General features: G+C 35.1%; 1 protein-coding gene across 3 annotated transcripts in view; it reads right to left on the bottom strand.

Moving 5' to 3' along the window:
- Positions 1–20,556, bottom strand: part of LOC131041338 (protein virilizer homolog) — a 204,525-nt gene that overhangs the window by 141,716 nt on the left and 42,253 nt on the right. For all 3 annotated transcript variants that reach the window (XM_057974388.2, XM_057974383.2, XM_057974393.2), the window contains 4 exons: positions 16,398–17,063; positions 15,918–16,286; positions 15,725–15,829; positions 15,448–15,627 (listed from right to left, as the gene is read on the bottom strand). In XM_057974388.2, the coding sequence (XP_057830371.2) occupies positions 15,448–15,627; positions 15,725–15,829; positions 15,918–16,286; positions 16,398–17,063 (1,320 nt within the window). The remainder of the gene's footprint in view (positions 1–15,447; positions 15,628–15,724; positions 15,830–15,917; positions 16,287–16,397; positions 17,064–20,556) is intronic.

Here is a 20,556-nt window from a genome sequence, read left to right on the forward strand (position 1 = left end):
CAATTTGAAAGTTTGGCTATTCACCTAAGTGTTGAAACCTTGGAGGAAAATTTGGAAGTTTGGCTAAGTGTCAAGGAAATTCCTCAAGCAAGAAGCAAATATGTTCAAGAAAGATGAAGGAAAATTCGGCTAAGTGTTTGTGGATTGAAAAAAAAGTGGAATTCAAGTGCCAAGTTTGCCCAAGGATAGTCAAAATTCCTTGTCCAAATGTTAATTCCACCTTGGGAATAAGAGAAATTATTTGACCCAACATCAACTCCGCTCAAGCATATGGAATGCCTAAGTGTTGAAAAGGTTCAAAACTCTATAAAATTTGGTGATGTGTTGAAAAAGTTCGAAAGTACAAATTTCCAAGACATCTTCCGAGAGGATTTCAAAACCAATTTTCACACTTGAAGACAAAGTTGAAAGTAATTCCTTACACAATTTGAGGGATTTCGTCAAGATTCCCAGGTTTACTAAGGGTTGAAGGCAGATTTTCATTCAAAATTCCAAATTTCTTTCAGACTTTCAGTTGGAGTTTCTAATTTTCTGGACTTCCAAGAGAAATTTCAATTCAGATTCTTCAAGTTTTATTTAAAATCCTCTTGCTTTTTATGCTTTTAGGGGCAAACGCTCCAATTTCCAAAATTTTACTAAGTCTAATGCTTGGAATCTCATGTGTTAGATAAGATTGATCCTTTGAAAATTCCTTCAAACTTTGCACTCTAGGCAGGCAATCAACATCAAGTTCCTTCAAACTTTTCAGGTGGTCGATGTCAACTCAAGGATGGATTTCTAGAAAGACACACACAAAGTTCAAAGTTAAGAGTCCAAGATCGTGGCAGAAAGGAAGAGAGTTGAGGATACCAACCTTGGACGTGTGAACCTCGGAGACTTCAAGGAAAGGATAAGAAAAGAAGAAACAATCCAAGCAGTCTGAGACAAGGACATGGACATAGAAAGCCAAAGTTCATAGCAACTTCTTCACTTTTACAAATCCAATTCAGAAGCAACATTTTAACAAGGCATCCTCATTTCCGTCCATTGAGGATGGTTTTTGAAAACTAGAAATAGATTGGATAACCACTTTTACCACATGTGAAGATGAGGTGGATATTTTGCAAAGTGTCCCAATGGAAGAGCTCGGCCCCATATTGACTAGGTTCATTGAATTTGTTGCCAAAGAAAAGGAAAGAAATGCCCACGTCTAGAAGAAAGATGGATTTGATGGTTGTTTATTTCTCGTTGGCCCACTTTGGATAACTACTGTAATAAACCCTAATTAGGGCTTTAATGTTTTAATCTTGGTCGTTGATCTTGGATCAATCTGGGTCATTGCTTTGTAATGGGGTGTCTATATAAACCCCCCTCCTCTGATTTATAAAGGGAGAGATTTCTGAGAAATTGTTGTAGTGATAATTCTTAAGTGCTAAGACATTATTCATTGTTCAATTGTTGGTGAATTTTGTCTCCTTTTGCAAGTTAGCATGGTTTCTTGGCTCTCGATAGAATAGATTTTATTTTTCAAGTTGACAGATTGAATGAAGAATTTGATAGAATTGCTTAATGTGGAATGCATGTGTTCATACTTTTGATAATTGGATGATTTTCGATTATTGTGCAAAGTTAGCTTGAACTAATAAATGAAAACTTAACTTCTATTACTATACATTGTTCAAAATTTTGGTGAATATCAGTGATATGAAAATCTTTTGAATTCCTTAGAAGATAGCACCGTTCTTGTGTAGTTGTTGAATTTGACGAAACAAGAATTGGTTTTAAATTCCACTTACGCAAATTTTGTCTCCCGAGTTCATAGGATTAGCTTGGGGTTAGAATTATCATACTAAACCCTCCCTTTTGCCCCCTTTTTTTCAAGTCTTAGTAGAAGTAGGATTGAAAGGAAATTATTGCAAAAATATTTCAAAAAGGAGAAAGTTACAAGTGTCGGCAACCAACAGAATCCTTTGATTGATTCACTCCTTGAACAATTGTGTAAGTCCCCCTTGAGATTACCAGCATATCACAATGAACCAACTGAGACTATCCACATGAATCTGGAACCTTGGAGTCGTCTTTGTGATCACACAATCCATCTGTTTAGCACATAGAAGATTTTGATCAACAGAGAATAGGATATATCTAGGTATTATATTCCGAGTTGCGCGTGCATAAAAAACACACCAACACAAACCCATCGCATGTGAGCAGCAGAATAAAATAGAGGTGACATGGAATAAAATAAAACCTCCTCGTGTTCTCAACAAAAAAAGCATCCCATGTTTTAACAAAAAGAACTGCAATCTCAAGAAAAACAAAAACCTGTGATTTACACTCACAGGCCCGCAATTTCTTTTTCATAACCATCAAATTTTCACAAACCCTTGAAGAAAATCCATGATTTGATCTTCACGATTTTTAGGAAGAAACCCTTTGAGGCGTTTTTCAAAAACCCTCAAATTTTCTCAAGAAAAGAATACAAATTTTTTTATTTTTTTTTAAATCTTTTGAAGAAATTCCAAGTAAATACCCATGATATTTATAAAAAATCAAAAGCTTCCAAAACTTTCCTCAAAATTTCTAGATAAGCCAGCCAAGATTTTTTTATTAAAAAAATTTGCCAATAAGGAACCTAAGTTCTAATACCATGAAATGATAATTGATTGTTCTATTAAACAAATAAGAGGAATACTCCTTATATAGAAAATTACAAGAGGATCTTTCCATAAAGGAAACAATCGAAAACAAAAACAAGAAAGGAAACATTTTAAAAAGAAACTAAACGACTAAGATGACCATTATAGCAACATTACAATATTGTTGTAATGCTGCAAGTAGCTTCCTTAATATAATTGCAAAGATGAATGCCCTGGACCCCATGGATGCACCAAATTATTTAAGTTTTGAATGCCTTGGTAATATAATAATTCTCCAAGGATGAACCAAATCAAACAACATAGTATTGTGACAACTGAAATTACTTCTTTCTAGTTTCAAATTTCAATTACCACATGCATTTTGAGTACACTAATGCTTCTCACGCATATTCCAGACAATGTTATAAATTTGTAACTAAGGATATTTCATATCAGAAACAAATGTCATCTTTGTTAATGCATTGTAGCTCCTGCAAGATAAGTAAACCATACTCATATATGTCTGTTATAATTTATATTTTGCTTACTGATTTGAAACATGATAAATTGCTATAAAATAATGGTATTCATTCGATTGCTATAATATATATTGATATGTTATCGGGTTGTTAAAACCCGGTAACATATTATGTGCATCGAACCTCAACTAAATGTTGTTGTTAATAAAGCACCGATTCAGTATTTGCTATCGGGTGTAAACAAGCACCGCTTCATTGCTTGGTAAAACACTTTAGTTAATTAATGAAATATGCACCGATTCAAATATACAATGTGCACTTTGGTTATCGGGTGCATTAAGGCACCGATCCAAATTATGATATGCAATATGTTTATCGGGGTTATATGTGAACCGATCCATTATGTAAATAGCATTGTGTTAAGAGATAAAACAAAAGTATATTGAAAAGGCACCGATCAATGGGTGCATTGATCGGTCATGCCTAAAAGGTCAATACACCTATTGACCGGTTGCCTAAATGATAAATATACCAATTGAATTCATTTGGAGAAGACAGAAAAATATTAAAATGATCTCTCTCCCACAGTCTGCACATAAATAAATCAGAATTGTTAGACACAAAATTATAAATTGCAATCACATAGCATTGCTAGCATTTAACTTGTTCTTTAATAGAAATTGAATATACTTTACATGGTATCAAAGCCACGGTAATCGAACCTAAGGCTATTCGATTTGGATAATTTCAAGGACAAAGTTATAAACTACATCACATTTCTAAAATGGCCAACGCTATCAGATTCGAAGATAGACTCGGAGGTAGCGAAGATTTTTGAGCTTGGAAGTTTAGAATCAAAATGATTTTGAGAGAAAACAAAGTTGATTCATATGTTCAAACTGAAAATGCACAGCCAGAAGATGAACCTGACAAATCAACATGGATTGAGGGAAATGAAAAGGCTATTAAAATAATAGTGGATGGAGTAAGAAATAACATAATGCCCATCATTAAAAAGTATGAGACGGCTTATAAAATGTTCAAGGCACTCGAAAGGACATTTGAGATATCAAATGCAAGTTGTACTCTGGCATTGAAACGAGAGATCAATTATATCAATATGAACAAAGGGGAGACAATTAACTCCTACTTTATGCAGACATCAAGCCTAAGAGATGACTTAGCTTCCCTTGGATACGAGATCCAACGCAAAGAGTTAACACTCATTGCTCTAGATGGGTTGCCTAGTGGATGGAACACATTCGTCCAAGGCATCAGTGCTAGGTCTAAATATCCCAAGTTTGAAAGATTAAGAGATGACTGTCTACAAGAAGAATCAAGATTGAACAAGGTAGGAATAAAATAGAAGAATATAGACGAAGACTTGCAAGTCCTAAATTCAAACACTAATAAGAAGTACAAGAAGAAGCAATTTAGGAAGAGAAAAGCTTATCAAGGCAAGAACACTTCAAAGAAAGACCTATCACATGTTCAATGTTATAGGTGTGACAAATTCGGACACTATGTTGCAAAATGTCCAGAGAAAGGAAAGCAAGCCACATTTGCCATAGTGAGGAAATCCAAAAGAGAAAATGACTCTGAGAACTATGTCCTCTACTCAGCACTTACAAGCCATGCTTCAAACAAATCTAACTCATGGGTGATCAACAGTGGTTCATCCAGACACATCACCGGTTTTAGAGAAGTACTAGACTCCATGATAGAGGAGGATGATGAGGAAGTGACCATCGGAGATGATTCATCACATCCAGTTAGAGGAATTGGAACCTGCACCATCAAACTAAAGATAGGCATGTCATTACGACTTGAAGGGGTACTATATGTTCCTGGCATCAGAAGAAATCTAATCTCCATATCAGCACTAGAAGATCAACGATACAGAGTGACCTTCATGGAAAACAAGGTGTTGGCTTGGCCAAAGAAATCCTCCATCAAGAACGCTAAGGTCATTGGTCAAAGACAAGGCTATTTGTATGAGCTATGCACAGAGCCCAATCTAGCCTTGATCCATGAAGCCACTAATGCAAATGAAATGTGGCACAGAAGATTAGGCCATCTGAATTATAGAGCTTTGTCAACTATGGGAAACCTTGTCACAGGTCTACCTAAGTTGAAGCAATATCATTCAGAGGCATGCAAAGGATGTGCCCTAGGTAAGAATACCAAAAGTGCATTTCAGAATAGTACTAGGAAAACTAGCAAAGTTTTGGAATTAGTTCATTCTAATGTATGTGGACCTATGTCTGTACCCTCTCTAGGGGGATTCTTGTACTATGTAATTTTTGTTGATGACTACTCTAGGAAGACTTGGATCTACTTTCTGAAATGTAAAGAATTAGAAGAGATCTTAAGTAGATTTAAAGAGTTTAAAACTTTAACAGAAAACCTCTCAGAAAACAAAATTAAAACCCTAAGAACTGACAATGGGGGGGAATACACATCAGAACAATTTAAAGATTTTTGTAAAAATTCTGGGATTAAGAGGGAGTTAACAATACCTTATAACCCTCAACAGAATGGAGTAGCTGAAAGAAAAAATAGGACCATAGTAGAAGCTGTCAAAGCTATGATACTAGATCAAAATCTAAACTTGAATCTTTGGGCAGAAGCAACTAGCACTGCTGTGTACATACAAAACAGATGTCCTCATTCACACCTTGAAGATAAAACTCCTAAGGAAGTCTTTACCAAAACAAAGCCAAATATCAGCCACCTTAGGATATTTGGGTGTCTTGTCTATATACATGTACCTAAAGAGAAAAGACTAAAACTAGAGCCATCTGGAAAAAGGGGAATACTTGTAGGGTACAGTGAAACTTCTAAAGCTTACAGAATCTATGTACAAGGGCAGAAAAATATTGAACTCAGTAGGGATGTAATCTTTGAAGAAGATTTAGCCTTCAAAAGGGCCCAAAATACAATAGAACTTGAAATCTATAATCCTACTCCTAACCTACTAGAAGATCCTACTCCTGAGCTTCAGAGGGAGTATCTTGAGGAAACTATAGGTGAAACACAAAACCCACCTATAGAAAAACTCAAGAAAAGACCACTATGGGCCACCAAAACTGTAGCAGAAGCTCAAAAATTCGCTGCTCCTTCAAAAACCTTCATGGAAAGCAAGAGGCCTAATAAGTTCACCAACTATGTTGCCCTTATGAATGATCTCTCTAAAGCTGAACCAAATAATGTATCAGATGCACTCAAACATCAAGCATGGAAAGATGCCATGTCTGAAGAGTATCAGTCCATTATGAAGAACGATGTTTGGGAGATTGTTCCTAGCCCAACCAAGAAATCTGTTGTGTCTTCTAAATGGTTGTTTAAAATCAAGCATGCTGCAGATGGCAGTATTGAAAAACACAAGGCCAAATTTGTAGCTAGAGGGTTCTCACAGAAGGAAGGAATAGATTATGAAGAGACATTTGCACCTATTGCCAGGTATACATCAGTAAGAGTTGTACTAGCCATTGCAGCAGCAAAGGGGTGGAAGGTACATCAGATGGATGTAAAGACAACATTTCTAAATGGCGAGATCTCAGAAGAAGTCTACTTAGAGCAACCTAAAGGGTTTGAAATTCATGATGCAGAGTCTCATGTGTGTAGACTCAAGAAAGCTCTCTATGGGCTCAAACAGGCTCCCAGGGCCTGGTATGAAAGAATTGACACCTATCTCTCAAAGCTAGGTTTCTCTAAGAATGATGCAGATCCTAATCTCTACCTCAAAAGAAATAAAGGTGATATGCTAATATTGATTTTATATGTTGATGACTTATTAATCACATGAAATGATCACCTAATAGATCAATGCAAGAAAGATCTATCCACAGAATTTGATATGAAGAACTTGGGGCTTCTTCATTACTTCCTAGGATTGGAAGTATGGCAGAATCCTGATAATATTGTACTGAACCAAGGGAAGTACACCTTGGACATATTGACGAGATTCGGAATAATAAACTGCAAGCCCATGACCTCTCCTATGGAAACCAACTTCCATAAACTTAAAGAAGCAGCAGCAGAGTCAAAACCCACTGACCCTACTCAATACAGGCAGATGATTGGGTCCCTGATGTGTCTGGTAAATACAAGGCCAGATATCTGTTATGTTGTTAATGCTCTAAGTCAGTTCATGTGTGAACCTAAGGAGATACACCTGGTTGCAGTAAAACATATAATGAGATACTTACAAGGTACTCTAAAGCTTGGTCTTAAATATGAGAAAATTGACATAGACCTACATGGATTTACAGATTCAGATTGGGTTGGCAGTGTGACTGACAGAAAGAGCACTTAAGGGTGCTGCTTCAGTTTAGGTTCAGCCATGATATCCTGGATCAGCAGAAAACAATCTTCAATAGCTTAGAGTTCCACTAAGGCTGAATATATTGCAGCTTCCATGGCTGCCCGAGAGGCAGTATGGCTTAGGAAGTTGCTGGTGGGATTGTTTGGAGAACCTATGAAACCTACAGTTATTCAGTGTGATAATCAAAGCTGCATAAAACTCTCTGTAAATCTAGTATTTCATGACAGGTCCAAACATATTGAGATTCCATACCATTATGTGCGAGATATGGTTGACAGGAATGTGATTAAATTAGAATATGTGTGTACAGGAGATCAGACTGCAGATATTCTGCCCAAACCTCTTTCCAAAGTGAAGGTTGATCACTTCAGAAAGGGCTTAGGTATGATAGAAAGGTAATCTGCTTTGTAATCTATACTTACATATATTTAAGATGTTTAATGTGTAAAATTCTTTGTCATGTTTGGACAAATCTTTGGTTTTTTTGCCACCTGTGTTCATATCTAAGAGGTGACAATCTCTCAGATACTGAACACTTGTATGTGGACATCATAAGGTGACGATCTTATGGTAGTCAAACCAGCGATCATGTTGGATCTCTGGTAAGTCATGGATGTCCCATGACTACGTTGTGATAAAACATTTATAAAATGTTATTGCACTTATAACAACCTGGATATGATGAGAATTTAAACACTTCTCATATGGTTATCCTTGTATTGCGTGCTTAGGCAATACTGATATCACGTGCTTAGGTGATATCTCAACCAATGATCATGTTAGATCTCTGGTAAGTCATGGATGTGTCATGACTGTGTTGTGAGAAACATTTATAAAATGTTATTGCACTTATCACAACTTGGATATGATGAGAACTTAACACTTCTCATATGGATTATCCTTAAAAGTATTGCATGTTTAGGCAATACAGATATCACATGTTTAGGTGATATCTTGATAAATATTTGTATCACATGCTTAGGTGATAGTTTATATAACATGCTCAAGTGATGTTCTTTTATTTTTCATATCATATGTTTTGATGATATTTCACATGATATAGATTTTGATGACTGACATTATCTTGGTTATGAAAGAGAAATGTGATGCAGGTTACCTATCTTCCAGAGCTAAGAGGGAGTGTTAATGCATTGTAGCTCCTGCAAGATAAGTAAACCATACTCATATATGTCTATTATCATTTATATTTTGCTTACTGATTTGAAACATGATAAATTGCTATAAAATAATGGTATTCATTCGATTGCTATAATACATATTGATATGTTATTGGGTTGTTAAAACCCAGTAACATATTATGTGCATCGAACCTCAACTAAATGTTGTTGTTAATAAAGCACCGATTCAGTATTTGCTATCGGGTGTAAACAAGCACCGCTTCATTGCTTGGTAAAACACTTTAGTTAATTAATGAAATATGCACCGATTCAAATATACAATGTGCACTTTGGTTATCGGGTGAATTAAGGCACCGATCCAAATTATGATATGCAATATGTTTATCGGGGTTATATGTGAACCGATCCATTATGTAAATAGCATTGTGTTAAGAGATAAAACAAAAGTATATTGAAAAGGCACCAATCAATGGGTGCATTGATCGGTCATGCCTAAAAGGTCAATACACCTTTTGACCGGTTGCCTAAATGATATATATACCAATTGAATTCATTTGGAGAAGACATAGAAAAATATTAAAATGATCTCTCTCCCAGTGAAGCAATGATCGGGAAAAAATCGCGATCGATCGCGATTAATCGAGAATCGCAGAGGGTCGCGATTTTTTCCCCGAAAAAATCGCGAAATACGCGTTGACCGCGGGTCAACGATTTTTTCCCGTTTAAACACGATTAAGCCCGATTAATATCTGCCGATTAATCGGAAAAAATAAAAATCGCAATTATTTGCACGAAAACCCTAAAAACACGAAAAAGGTGCCAAAGTTTCGGAGAAAAATCTACAAATGGACGCCGCCTCCCTATTGTTTTTCGTCCAAAGTTTGCAGATGGGAAATTTGAAGTCCATGTTCGTCATTAATCGGGCTTCCGATTTTCCGAGATTGATTGTCTATTACGGTGATTGAAGAAGATCACCAAGCCGGACTGTTTCTTACAGTTTAGCGCAGAGGGATCACCAAGCCACAAGCCATCACTGCATTCATCGAGCCTTCCAGGTATTTACAGTTAAATTTTTGTTTTACAAATTTTGTTTTTATAGATTTTATTTAATATTATGTTCGTTTTATTTAATTTCTTAGTCTGTTTTATTTAATTTCTTAGTTTGTTTTAACAGTATATTAAATTTAATTGTTAAATATACTGTTAAATTTAACAGTTAAATTTAATATACTGTTATATTAAATTTAACAGTTAAATATATTTAACAATATATTAAAATTTAAATATACTGTTTAATAATTTAACTGTTAAATTTATTATACAATATACAGTATATTTAATAGTTAAATATTAACTATTAAATATACTGTATATTGTATAATAAATTTAACAGTTAAACTATATAATAAATATAGTTTAATTTAGTTTATTAGTTTGTTTCATAGAATTATATTTAACAGTATATTAAATTTAACAGTTAAATATATACTAATAAATTTAACTTTTAAATTTAATATACTGTTACATTAAACTTAACTGTTACATATATACTAACATGCTGTTAAAATTTAACTGTTAAATTTATTAGTATATATTTAACAGTATATCAAATTTAACTGTATATATTTAACAGTATATTAAATTTAATATACTGTTAAATATATATAGTTAAATTTAATATACTGTATAAATTTATTAGTATATATTTTCAGTATATTAAATTTATTTACTGTATATATTTAACAGTATATTAAATTTAACTGTATATTAAATTTAATTGTATATATTTATATACAGTTAAATTTAATATACTGTTAAATATATACAGTTAAATTTAGTATATATTTAACAGTATTTTAAATTTAACTGTATATATTTAACAGTATATTAAATTTAATATACAGTTAAATTTAATATACTGTATAAATTTATTAGTATAAATTTTCAATATATTAAATTTAGTAACTGTATATATTTAGCAGTATATTAAATTTAACTGTATATATTTATATACAGTTAAATTTAGTATATATTTAACAGTATATTAAATTTAACTGTATATATTTATATACAGTTAAATTTAATATAATGTTAAATATATACGCTTAAATTTAATATACTGAAAATATATACTAATAAATTTAACAGCTAAATTTAACAATATGTTAGTATATAGTTACATATAGAACAGGTTAAGTTTAATATAACAGTTAACTTTAATATAACAGGTTAACTAATCAACCCCTAGCCTAAGCACATGTTCAAATAAAATTACTTATTTAACTAATTAACTTAAATTTACTAGTATAACTAATTTGAACATTACTGAATATAAAATATATAAGTACTCAGAAAGATATACTGAATATAAAATATATACTGTATATATTTTACTGTTGGACAGAAATTTGTCTTCCCAAAAAGTATAATTTAACTGTATATAAGGTTAAGAAGAATGTATTGCTGTTTCTAGTGGGTCTGAAATTCTTCTTCAATGGCTTAATTTCCCATGAATTGAGAAATAATTGAAGTATACCATTGGTGTAAACTTGAAATTCAATTACATTTAGGTTTCCAATTTCCCATGTCAATGTAATTAAAATGCAATTATTCTACACAAGCCCAACCATAGATCCCTCAAAAGTTTAAGATTGAGTGTAATGTTTTTACAGATCTGATTCTTGATAATGCCGCGTCAAAAAGACTTTGCATGGACACATTGCTCAGCAGTTCCGAGTAGCACGAAGGTCAAGTGCAATTGGTGTCTAGAAGAGATCAGTGGTGGAATTTATGGTTTCAAATGGCATTTGTCCAAAGAACGAGGAAATAACACCGTGATATGCAAGGCATGCCCTGCAGATGTCTCGTATCAGGCAAAGCAATCTCTTGACGGGATTGCTGAGAGTAAGGCCAAAAAGGCAAGAATTGGGGTTGAACTAGGTTCTAGTTCTGCAGATCCCAGGACGAACCATTTGGGTGAGGAGGATGGTGAAGATGGGAGTTTCAGGGAATCTGGGTCGACACATAATTCTATAGCACGTGGACCAAACACAGGTGGAGGAAACACTAATGCTTTCTTCCAACCTCGTACCACAGCAGGATCACAAACCACTTTGGAGAGTACAGGATGGAGGAAAACTGTCACTGAACAAGCAAAGAAGGCAATTGCTAATTATTGGTACTCCTCTCACACGGCATTCCATGCTTCCAGAAATCCATATTGGCAACCCATGATAGATGCTATTGCAGCTGTAGGTCCTGGGTTTCAAGCCCCATCTTGTGAATCATTAAGGGTTGGTATGCTGAAAGATGCAGTAGAGGATGTTCAAGATGTTGTTAAACAACATCGATTGCAGTGGGCTAGAACTGGTTGCAACATCATGTCAGATGGTTGGACAGATAGAAGGAACCGAACTCTCATTAACTTCCTTGTCTCTTGTGAGATTGGCACTGTTTTTTTGAAATCTGTGGATGCATCTAATATGATGAAATCCACAAATGCATTGTTTGAGATGTATGACGTGGTAGTTACAGATGTAGGGCCACAAAATGTGGTTCAATTTATCACAGATAATGCTGCTACTTGTGTTGCTGCAGGGAGACTTCTGACAGATAAATATCCTTCCATGTTTTTTACACCATGTGCAGCACATTGCCTTGATCTAACCCTAGAGGACATTGGAAAAATTGAATGGGTTAAGGCGGCATTTCAGAAAGCTCACAAGGTTACCAAATTTATTTATAATCACACAAGGGTTTTGGCTATAATGCGCTCTTTCACAGGAGGCAAGGAGCTAGTTCGACCAGGAGTGACAAGATTTGCAACATATTTCCTTGCATTACAAACATTATGTGAACAAAAAGGTAATTTGAGGCGAATGTTTGTTTCAGCTGAGTGGATGGAGTCTGGTTTCACAACTCAAGCAAATGGCATAGCAGTGGCAGAGTATATGTATTCTACCACATTTTGGGAATCTATTGAACAAATTGTAGAATTTTCAGAGCCTTTAGTAAAAGTCTTGAGACTAGTGGATGGAGATAAACCCCCCATGGGATATGTGTATGAGGCCATGGATAGGGCCAAGGAGGTGATAAAGAGTAAGCTGGAAAATAACAGGGATAAGTATATGCCGTTGTGGGACATAATTGATAGGAGATGGGATGGACAAATGCACACTCCTCTCCATGTTGCAGGATATTTTCTCAATCCTCTGTTATTCTATAAGACTGACTTCCTAGAAATTGATGCTGAGATCAAACAAGGCTTCTTCAAGTGCATGGAAAAAATGTTTCCTGACTTGGAAAAATTTGATGCGGCTATGATAGAGCTAGAAATGTACAAGCATGCTAAGGGCTTTCTCTCTTCTAGGGCTGCTATACAAAGCAGAAAGACAATTCAACTAGGTAGACTCTATAAACTTTTGACAATCTCTTTATTTTGCCAACCACTAAGTTTGTTAAGATTATAAGATATTCTTAGTCTTACAATATCATCTCCATATAATGTGTTTTTCAGCTGCATGGTGGGCTTCTTTTGGAGATGAAATACCAAATTTAAGGTGGATGGCGATGCGTATTTTGAGCCAACCATGTAGCTCATCAGCTTGTGAGCGTAATTGGAGTGTGTTTGAACACATACATTCTAAGAAACGCAACCGCCTATCACAACAACGGCTGAATGACTTGGTATTTGTTAATCACAACCTCCGCTTGAAGATAAGGAAAGCTCAAGGTGAGAATATTAATATATAGTTGCAGTTTTTTGAATTGTATTCACTATTCATTGATTTTTCATTTGTAAGGGAAACACTAATTTCTACATGGGCAAAATCAGGAACTATTGAGGAATGCTTGCCAATTGACCTCGATGAGATATATCCAGAGTGCCAGTTGATTGCTGCTGATGATGCTGATGATGATGATGATGATGTTGATGATGATTATGTTGTTGCTGATCGTCCGCTTGTGTCTGAAGATTTTGATATCATGAGGCAAGCCAACTTTCGTCCTGAATGGGTTGAAGGAATTAGGACAGGCTCTTGCCTAGGAGCTTCATCATCAGGGCCTCCTACCCTCTAGCATGTCATTGCCTACATTTGAGATTTTGGAATTTTGTACTTAATTTACAGGTTGACTTTGTTCAAAGTCACAAACTATATTGTAATTGACATTTTGACATCTATCACCATCTAGATATTATTTATGGTGTAGTATATTTTGTGGAACGTAATCAATGATATGAATATAAGCAACGAAAATCTATTTCCTGCAATTCATGTTTTCAAGTGTCTATTTTATTTGCCTACAATATCTCTATGCCATGGAAATACCCTAAAATATATTAAAAAAGTAGTTTTTGATTGTTTTTCTGCAATTTTTTATGTTTTTTTGTATATCCGATTTTTTCCCAATTTTTTCCCGATTTTTTGAAAAAATCTTATACTTTTGTTTTGCCGATTAATTCCCCAAACGATTATTGTTTCTATGCTCTCTCCCACAGTCTGCACATAAATAAATCAGAATTGTTAGACACAAAATTATAAATTGCAATCACATAGCATTGCTAGTATTTAACTTGTTCTTCAATAGAAATTGAATATACTTTACAATCTTGATATTGATTTGGAACTATTGTGTCACTCTAGCTTCTCTTTTTTAACATGATAATTAAAAAAACAATTAAAAAGCATAACACTATACAGTAAAAATCATTATATACATGTAAATATGCATTAGTATTGCTATATACAGTATGAAACATCATATACATATAAAAATACATTAGAATTACTATAATAGTGTGAATTTATTAAATAGTTCCTATAATTTCATGTGGATTTCAAGTATCACCGTAAAAAAAAAAATTAGAAAAAATCTACTTTTCAAACATACTCTCAATTATTTTGAGTTGTTATTTTGCACTGAACCTTGTTTTGAGTTTTATCAAGTGATCAAAATCAAATCCAAACCAGAAAAATCCTGCTCAATAATTGCATGCTTTTCAAAAATAATGATGAAACAATTAATTATACCAAAACCTATTTTATAGCTTTAATAGGATTATTCAATATTTTCCAAAAAGGTTTGCATTAACAGCTTGTCCAATTATTTGAAGATATGTATACATCATATTATAAGAGTTGCATCTTTTCACTTGCCTTTTGAAGAGAACAAACAATCACCCAGAATCAGTAGACAAACTTCCATGGCAGATGATTCCTTGCCATAAGAAATGTTCATAATAATAATGATCAGGAATAGTAATCATTTGGTGACAGCAAGCCTTACTTATCTCTCAGTTCGTGTGTTACTCTACTGCTTCAGAGAGAGGTATTTCTCAGATTTAGAATAAAAATCGCATGAGAACCATATTTGATTTATTCAATGTAACATCATTTCCAGAGCTACTGAAAACTTTTGGCTGTTTGTATGCATTGTCTAAATTCATTTAATCTTACGGATAATATGAAATGGTTATTGCATGTTTGCTAAACACAATTCATAACCTAGAACATGCTCCACAGTTGATTCAAGCAAATCAACAACAAAAAATTTAGAGAGATGCTCTGATAAAACTTGAAATTCAAAAAAATTATTGAACTTGACCATTCAAGTTATTGAAAGTATGTTGTTTTTAGCGCTTCCTAAAGTAGAGATTCAACTAATGTTCCCTACAGACCTGTGTGAAATAAGTTCAATAAACTAGTTTGAAAATTTGAGTTAGTTTTGTCTGGTGAAAAAGCTCTCAAAATGCTTGCAACTTTGCAAATATAATTCAAGACACTTAAATTATATATGCTGAATTTAGTTGGACATTATATTTTTCTAGGGCATTAACATCAATACCAACAAAATTTCTGAACAATCAAGGACATAGACAGTACCTTTAACAAAGAAAGCAAATAAGAATCCATGTCTCTCTGAGCAACACAATACTTAGAAGATCCAATTAAGCCAACTGTTGTTTTATATGGAAGCACGTCATCGTCCTGATCTAGCAGTAGTCGCTTGGCATGTGCTACGGGTGATGGATCCTCAGTAGGCTCTCGAAGGTTCAACAATTTCTGCAATTGAATTCAATGATTATCGTGACTTGAATAAAACAGATATTTACACTGCAGCATTTCACAAAAAGGGAGTACTGATAGAAAGGATGCTAACCAAGAGCCTTTTTATTTCTGAGTTGGCTTCAACAAGAGCCTTTATGCCTGACTCTGAAACTTTAGAATTAGCTGAAAGATTCTCCAACAAGGACCCAACTGTAGACTGCAAACCGAAGTAAACAATGCCACATCAAAGTAACAGTTGGACAGAAAAATAAAAACATAGTCACTTTCAAAGGGAGAGACAATACCTCAAACTTAACCATGATTTCATATGCCCGCAAACGGTGTAGAAGTTTTGTGACAAGACAGGCAACACTGTGGCGTGGCCTCTGTAGCAGTAACTTTAAAAGAGTACTGTAGCCTTCACTAGTACCTGTTGGAACACTTTCACCTTTACGTCGCACCCATCCCAAAAAGGCTTCACAACCAACTGCATAGCGACAGGCATGTTCAACAACTCCCAATGCTAGCAAGGTTGTACTGGTTGATCTACCCAAATCATGTTGTAAAACATTAATAAGATACTGCATCCCGCCTGCCTTTACAAATTGGCAACAACCTTCTGTATCTGTGCACAGTAGGTGCACCATACTCAATCCCGCAACCAATTTACTTATCTGTTAAGGGCAGTAGAATAAGAAAGTTAATATCAGCTACAATATCGTCAGACATATAGAACAGCATAGGACGTACAAGATAACATATCTGATTATAGTTTGGCTAATCACCTGACTATTTATGGAAATACCATCACTGACAAGATCCTTATCAAATTGAAAACACTGCTGGAAAATATCCAAAACTAGACCCTCTGTAACTGGTTGCATGTGATCATCCAACTCAAAATGTTCTGAAATTCCACTTTGCATATCATTTGTCTTTGAACCAAGCTTTCTATATAGGTCCAAGAGTTCAATTTTAACTTTGACCAAGTTTGTTGAAAATTGTCGGTGACTCTTTACATTATATTGCATGATGTCATTGTGTTTGTCATTTCCTGCAACGGCTGAAAATTCATGCAAGAGATAGGGAGACACCGCCAACAAAAGACTACCAGTTAGAGTTTGAGCACTCGTTTCATCAACACATGTCTGAAGAATCTTGATGCCCAAATTGAGGATTTCCTTAACTTCTATTGATGGCTGAGGCTTTATATTAAGGTGCAATCTTTTCACTGAAGATATGGATTCTTCAAATGTTGGTTTGAAAGACTGCAATGCTAAAGGAAGATCTTCAATCTTACCCTCTGCATGGGAACGTACTAGATTCGCCAAAGAATTATCCAAATCGAATTCCACACTAAATTGCCCCAGTTCTTCAGCAGTGTTTCCATAGACAACCAATGTTAGAGTGCGGTAACTGCCTCTGATCACAAGATGGTTTGTTACAACAGGCTGGCAGGAAAACAACAACAATTAATTCCTTAAGCTAAAAATTTTGGTGAATAATGAGAATCAGAGACAATAAAGCAATTCAGATACACAAATCAGAAAAGTAAATGACAAACCAGACAGAGCCTCTTTACAGCGCATGCTCTATGTAGTCATTTCTAAAAAATTTCCTCAGAATTGCTTAATACATATTACATGATCTTATAGTCACTAAAAACTACGTGTATTTAAAAAATGGCTGGACACTAAATATTCTTCTGTGAGGTATGTATTCCAGCCTGCAAGAAAGCAAAGGTAGAAGATGTATATGTATTCTTTAAGGCATAAATGAATTTATAAGAGACTGCAACACGGAAATTTTAGTCATTGCTTTAACCACTTATAAAAGAATAATGCATCTCATTCTAGGCGTTATTTAAATATCCATCAATGCTTTGATTATTGGTAAACAAGCTAACACTTGCTATCGTCTTGCTAGAATCACAATTATCATTAGGACCAACAACGTTATAAACATGAACGAATACATCACATTGCTACCTCAACCGAAATTCATTCACATTATTCTACGGGGACACCATTTCCATTCTACTAGGAAATTCAATTGAAGTGTGTCCTAATTCTCAAGCCACGGAGGATGCAGACAAGGACTTATCTTTATATTCATTCACATCCTTTGCCTCAAGGGAGAATTTTGATCCTCATGGTCACATGGAAGAGACAGTTGGGGAGAAATACAAACATGAGTTTCAAGTGGAGGACTTCTGGATGAATGTCCAGAATGATATGGAGGTGAAGAGAAAGATGCATTCCATATTATCCTTGGATCTCATCAGGAAATGTAAAGTTTACAGAGTAGCCGATCAAGCCCAAGACAGTGGTAGATATCTCCAATCGTCTTATGAGGAGGAGGATAAAGAGGTGAAGATAGATTGGAATGAGCCGGAAGTTGCAGACCTAAGAGGATTGATGGATCCTGTTTTAAATTGCACTTGCAGATGGGTGGACGTACAGCATCAAAAGTTGAAGGAGCATAATGTAGCCATGACATTCACCTTGGAAACAAGAACAGAGGAAGGAGAAGCAAGTGTGAGTGAGAATGCTTCTCATTCCAAGGGATCGAAGAGAAAGGAAGGACCTAAGAAGAGAGAACCTTCCAAGAAGAAACAAAAGGTGAATCCTGATCGTCCACCGAGTACGTCTTCTAGGCATGAAAAAGAAACAAGTCAAGGAGAAGATCAAAGACAAATAGTGTATGAGATTGATGAGTTTATGGAATCCATGGTGCAGAATGATAAACAAGGTAAAGGACAAACACCTCAGCATTCATCAAGTCAATCTATCCAGGTTGGTGCTAATGAACAACAAGAAGGAAGGAATGATGATGAAGCAACATCTCCCTTCAGAGAAGATAAACCCCTGCCTAAGGAAATACAAGTAAGAGAAAGAAAGTCTTCTATTCTAGATTGGCTAAAAGAAAGACTGACAAGGGTAGTTGTGGTCGAAGAGGAAGAACAAGTATTCGACTTGGAAAGTCTCATAGGAAATTCCCATGAAGAGATAGAAAAGAAGAAGGCCACAAAGATGTCAAAGGTAATTAGAGATGAAGCAGGATCCAGAAAGGTACAGATAGCTACACCAGTGGTGAACAAGTATGAAGATGAGATTCTAGCAGAAGAATATGATCTAGAGACATTTGATCTTGGTCCACTTACCTCTGAGCAAGCCATGGAAGAAACAACTGATTCAGTGAGAGCACTTAATGACAAACTCAAAGAAGAAATGGAAAAGAATAAGAAGCTAGAAAAAGAGGTTAGTGCTTGGAGGAATTATTTTGGTCACCTTAGTCAACATTTAAGGTGACAAGATCCAGCAATGTCACCTTTGCATGCACTTCCTCCCGAATCAGTAAATGAGGCCGAAAGGATGAAGAACTTAGCTCAACTCATGAGTTCTTGGATTGATGAATCTTATAAGGTAGCCATTGAATTTGCAACAAGAATGATGAAGACAGTCCATCGAGCTATCCAGGTTCTTGAGATCATTCATAATCTATTGATAACTGTGGATGCATTCGCTCACACTAGAGATGTTGTCATCCTGGTCTTGCAAGTAATAAGGAGGACGTCGAGACAGATTTTAGCACAAGATAAGATAATGGATGGAGGGACTCACAGTCTTATGCAATGGTCAACTTTACTCCAGATGAAGGAAGTTTTTTTTTAAGACATCAATACTAGATGCAGCTGAGTTGAAGGCACCATCCACCCTATTCAAGACAAGGTGTTTGATGTATTGTGTACGATCCTTGACAAAAGGATTGAGATTGAGACAGATGTGGATGTCCAAGAGTTGGAAGACAGGATCAAGATCATTTTTTGCAAGGAGGAGAACATGGTCACAGAGGAGCAGCGAGATCAGATGTATGCTACTATGTTCCTGATTGAGAAAACAAAAGAGCTAGAACCTAGATGGGAGACGACCCTTCTCACAGCTTTTGATCAAGTCCTCCACTTGGAAGAAAGGATGAAGAATCTTCATGAGATTCCCATTGCTGAGATTGAGGGGATTACGTCCAGATTCATTGAATATGCCAGAAAAGAAAATAGAAAAGGGAACAAAATCCTAGATGAAAAGTTGTTATGAGATGATGTGGCAACTTTATTCCCATTGGCCTATGTTTCCTCGTTATTTGTGCCAATTCCTATTGGCTATGGATTGATAATGTTTATCTAAATGGGGACTTTTTGTAACAAATCCTAATTAGGGTTTAAGTGTCAAAATCTCAACCGTTGATCTTCTTTTGATCCAGGTTGTTCATTGTATTTGAGAGTGCTATATAAGCCCTCACTCATTTCATTTTAAAGAGTTAGAGAGAGTTATAATCAAAAAAGAGAAATAAGTTTAATATTGCCAGCAGCAAAGAAATAAGTAGTGAAGAGAGAAAGTTGAACAATTGTTGTTTTATTCGGCTATGAGATCAACGAAATATTGAAGTTATGGTGTTTTATTGCAATCCTTGTGGCTATTTTCATGGTTGTTTATCTTCTTGAATCACTCTTAGTAGAGATAGCATTTAGGTTTTAAGATTGAAGGACGAATGTTGTGTTTGATCTTTGGTAAAACTCATAATCCAAACCACTAGCTCCTTACTGATTGTAAGTACGCCCTATGTGGTCAACTAGAGACATTAAGACTGTTTGAGAGTTCAATCATTGTTGGAAGCATTGATATGTATCTTACTGATAGTATCTATCCTATTGATGATTGGGAAATCATTGAATCCCCTTAGAAGATCGCACCAATTCCAGTGGAGTTGTAATCTTTTGGCAATACTGAAATTGGTAGAGTTTTACCTAGACTAGTCCTCATTGAGTCATTCTTAGGATTAATTTAGTCTCTTCTCCTTAAAACCTTTATCTTTTGATCTTTTTGAACATCAGTTAGTATTAGGAGAATCCAGTTCCTCATCGAAAAGTAGTTGCACGAACAAGCT

Source organism: Cryptomeria japonica, chromosome 11, assembly GCF_030272615.1.
Source record: "Cryptomeria japonica chromosome 11, Sugi_1.0, whole genome shotgun sequence".
NCBI lineage: Eukaryota > Viridiplantae > Streptophyta > Pinopsida > Cupressales > Cupressaceae > Cryptomeria > Cryptomeria japonica.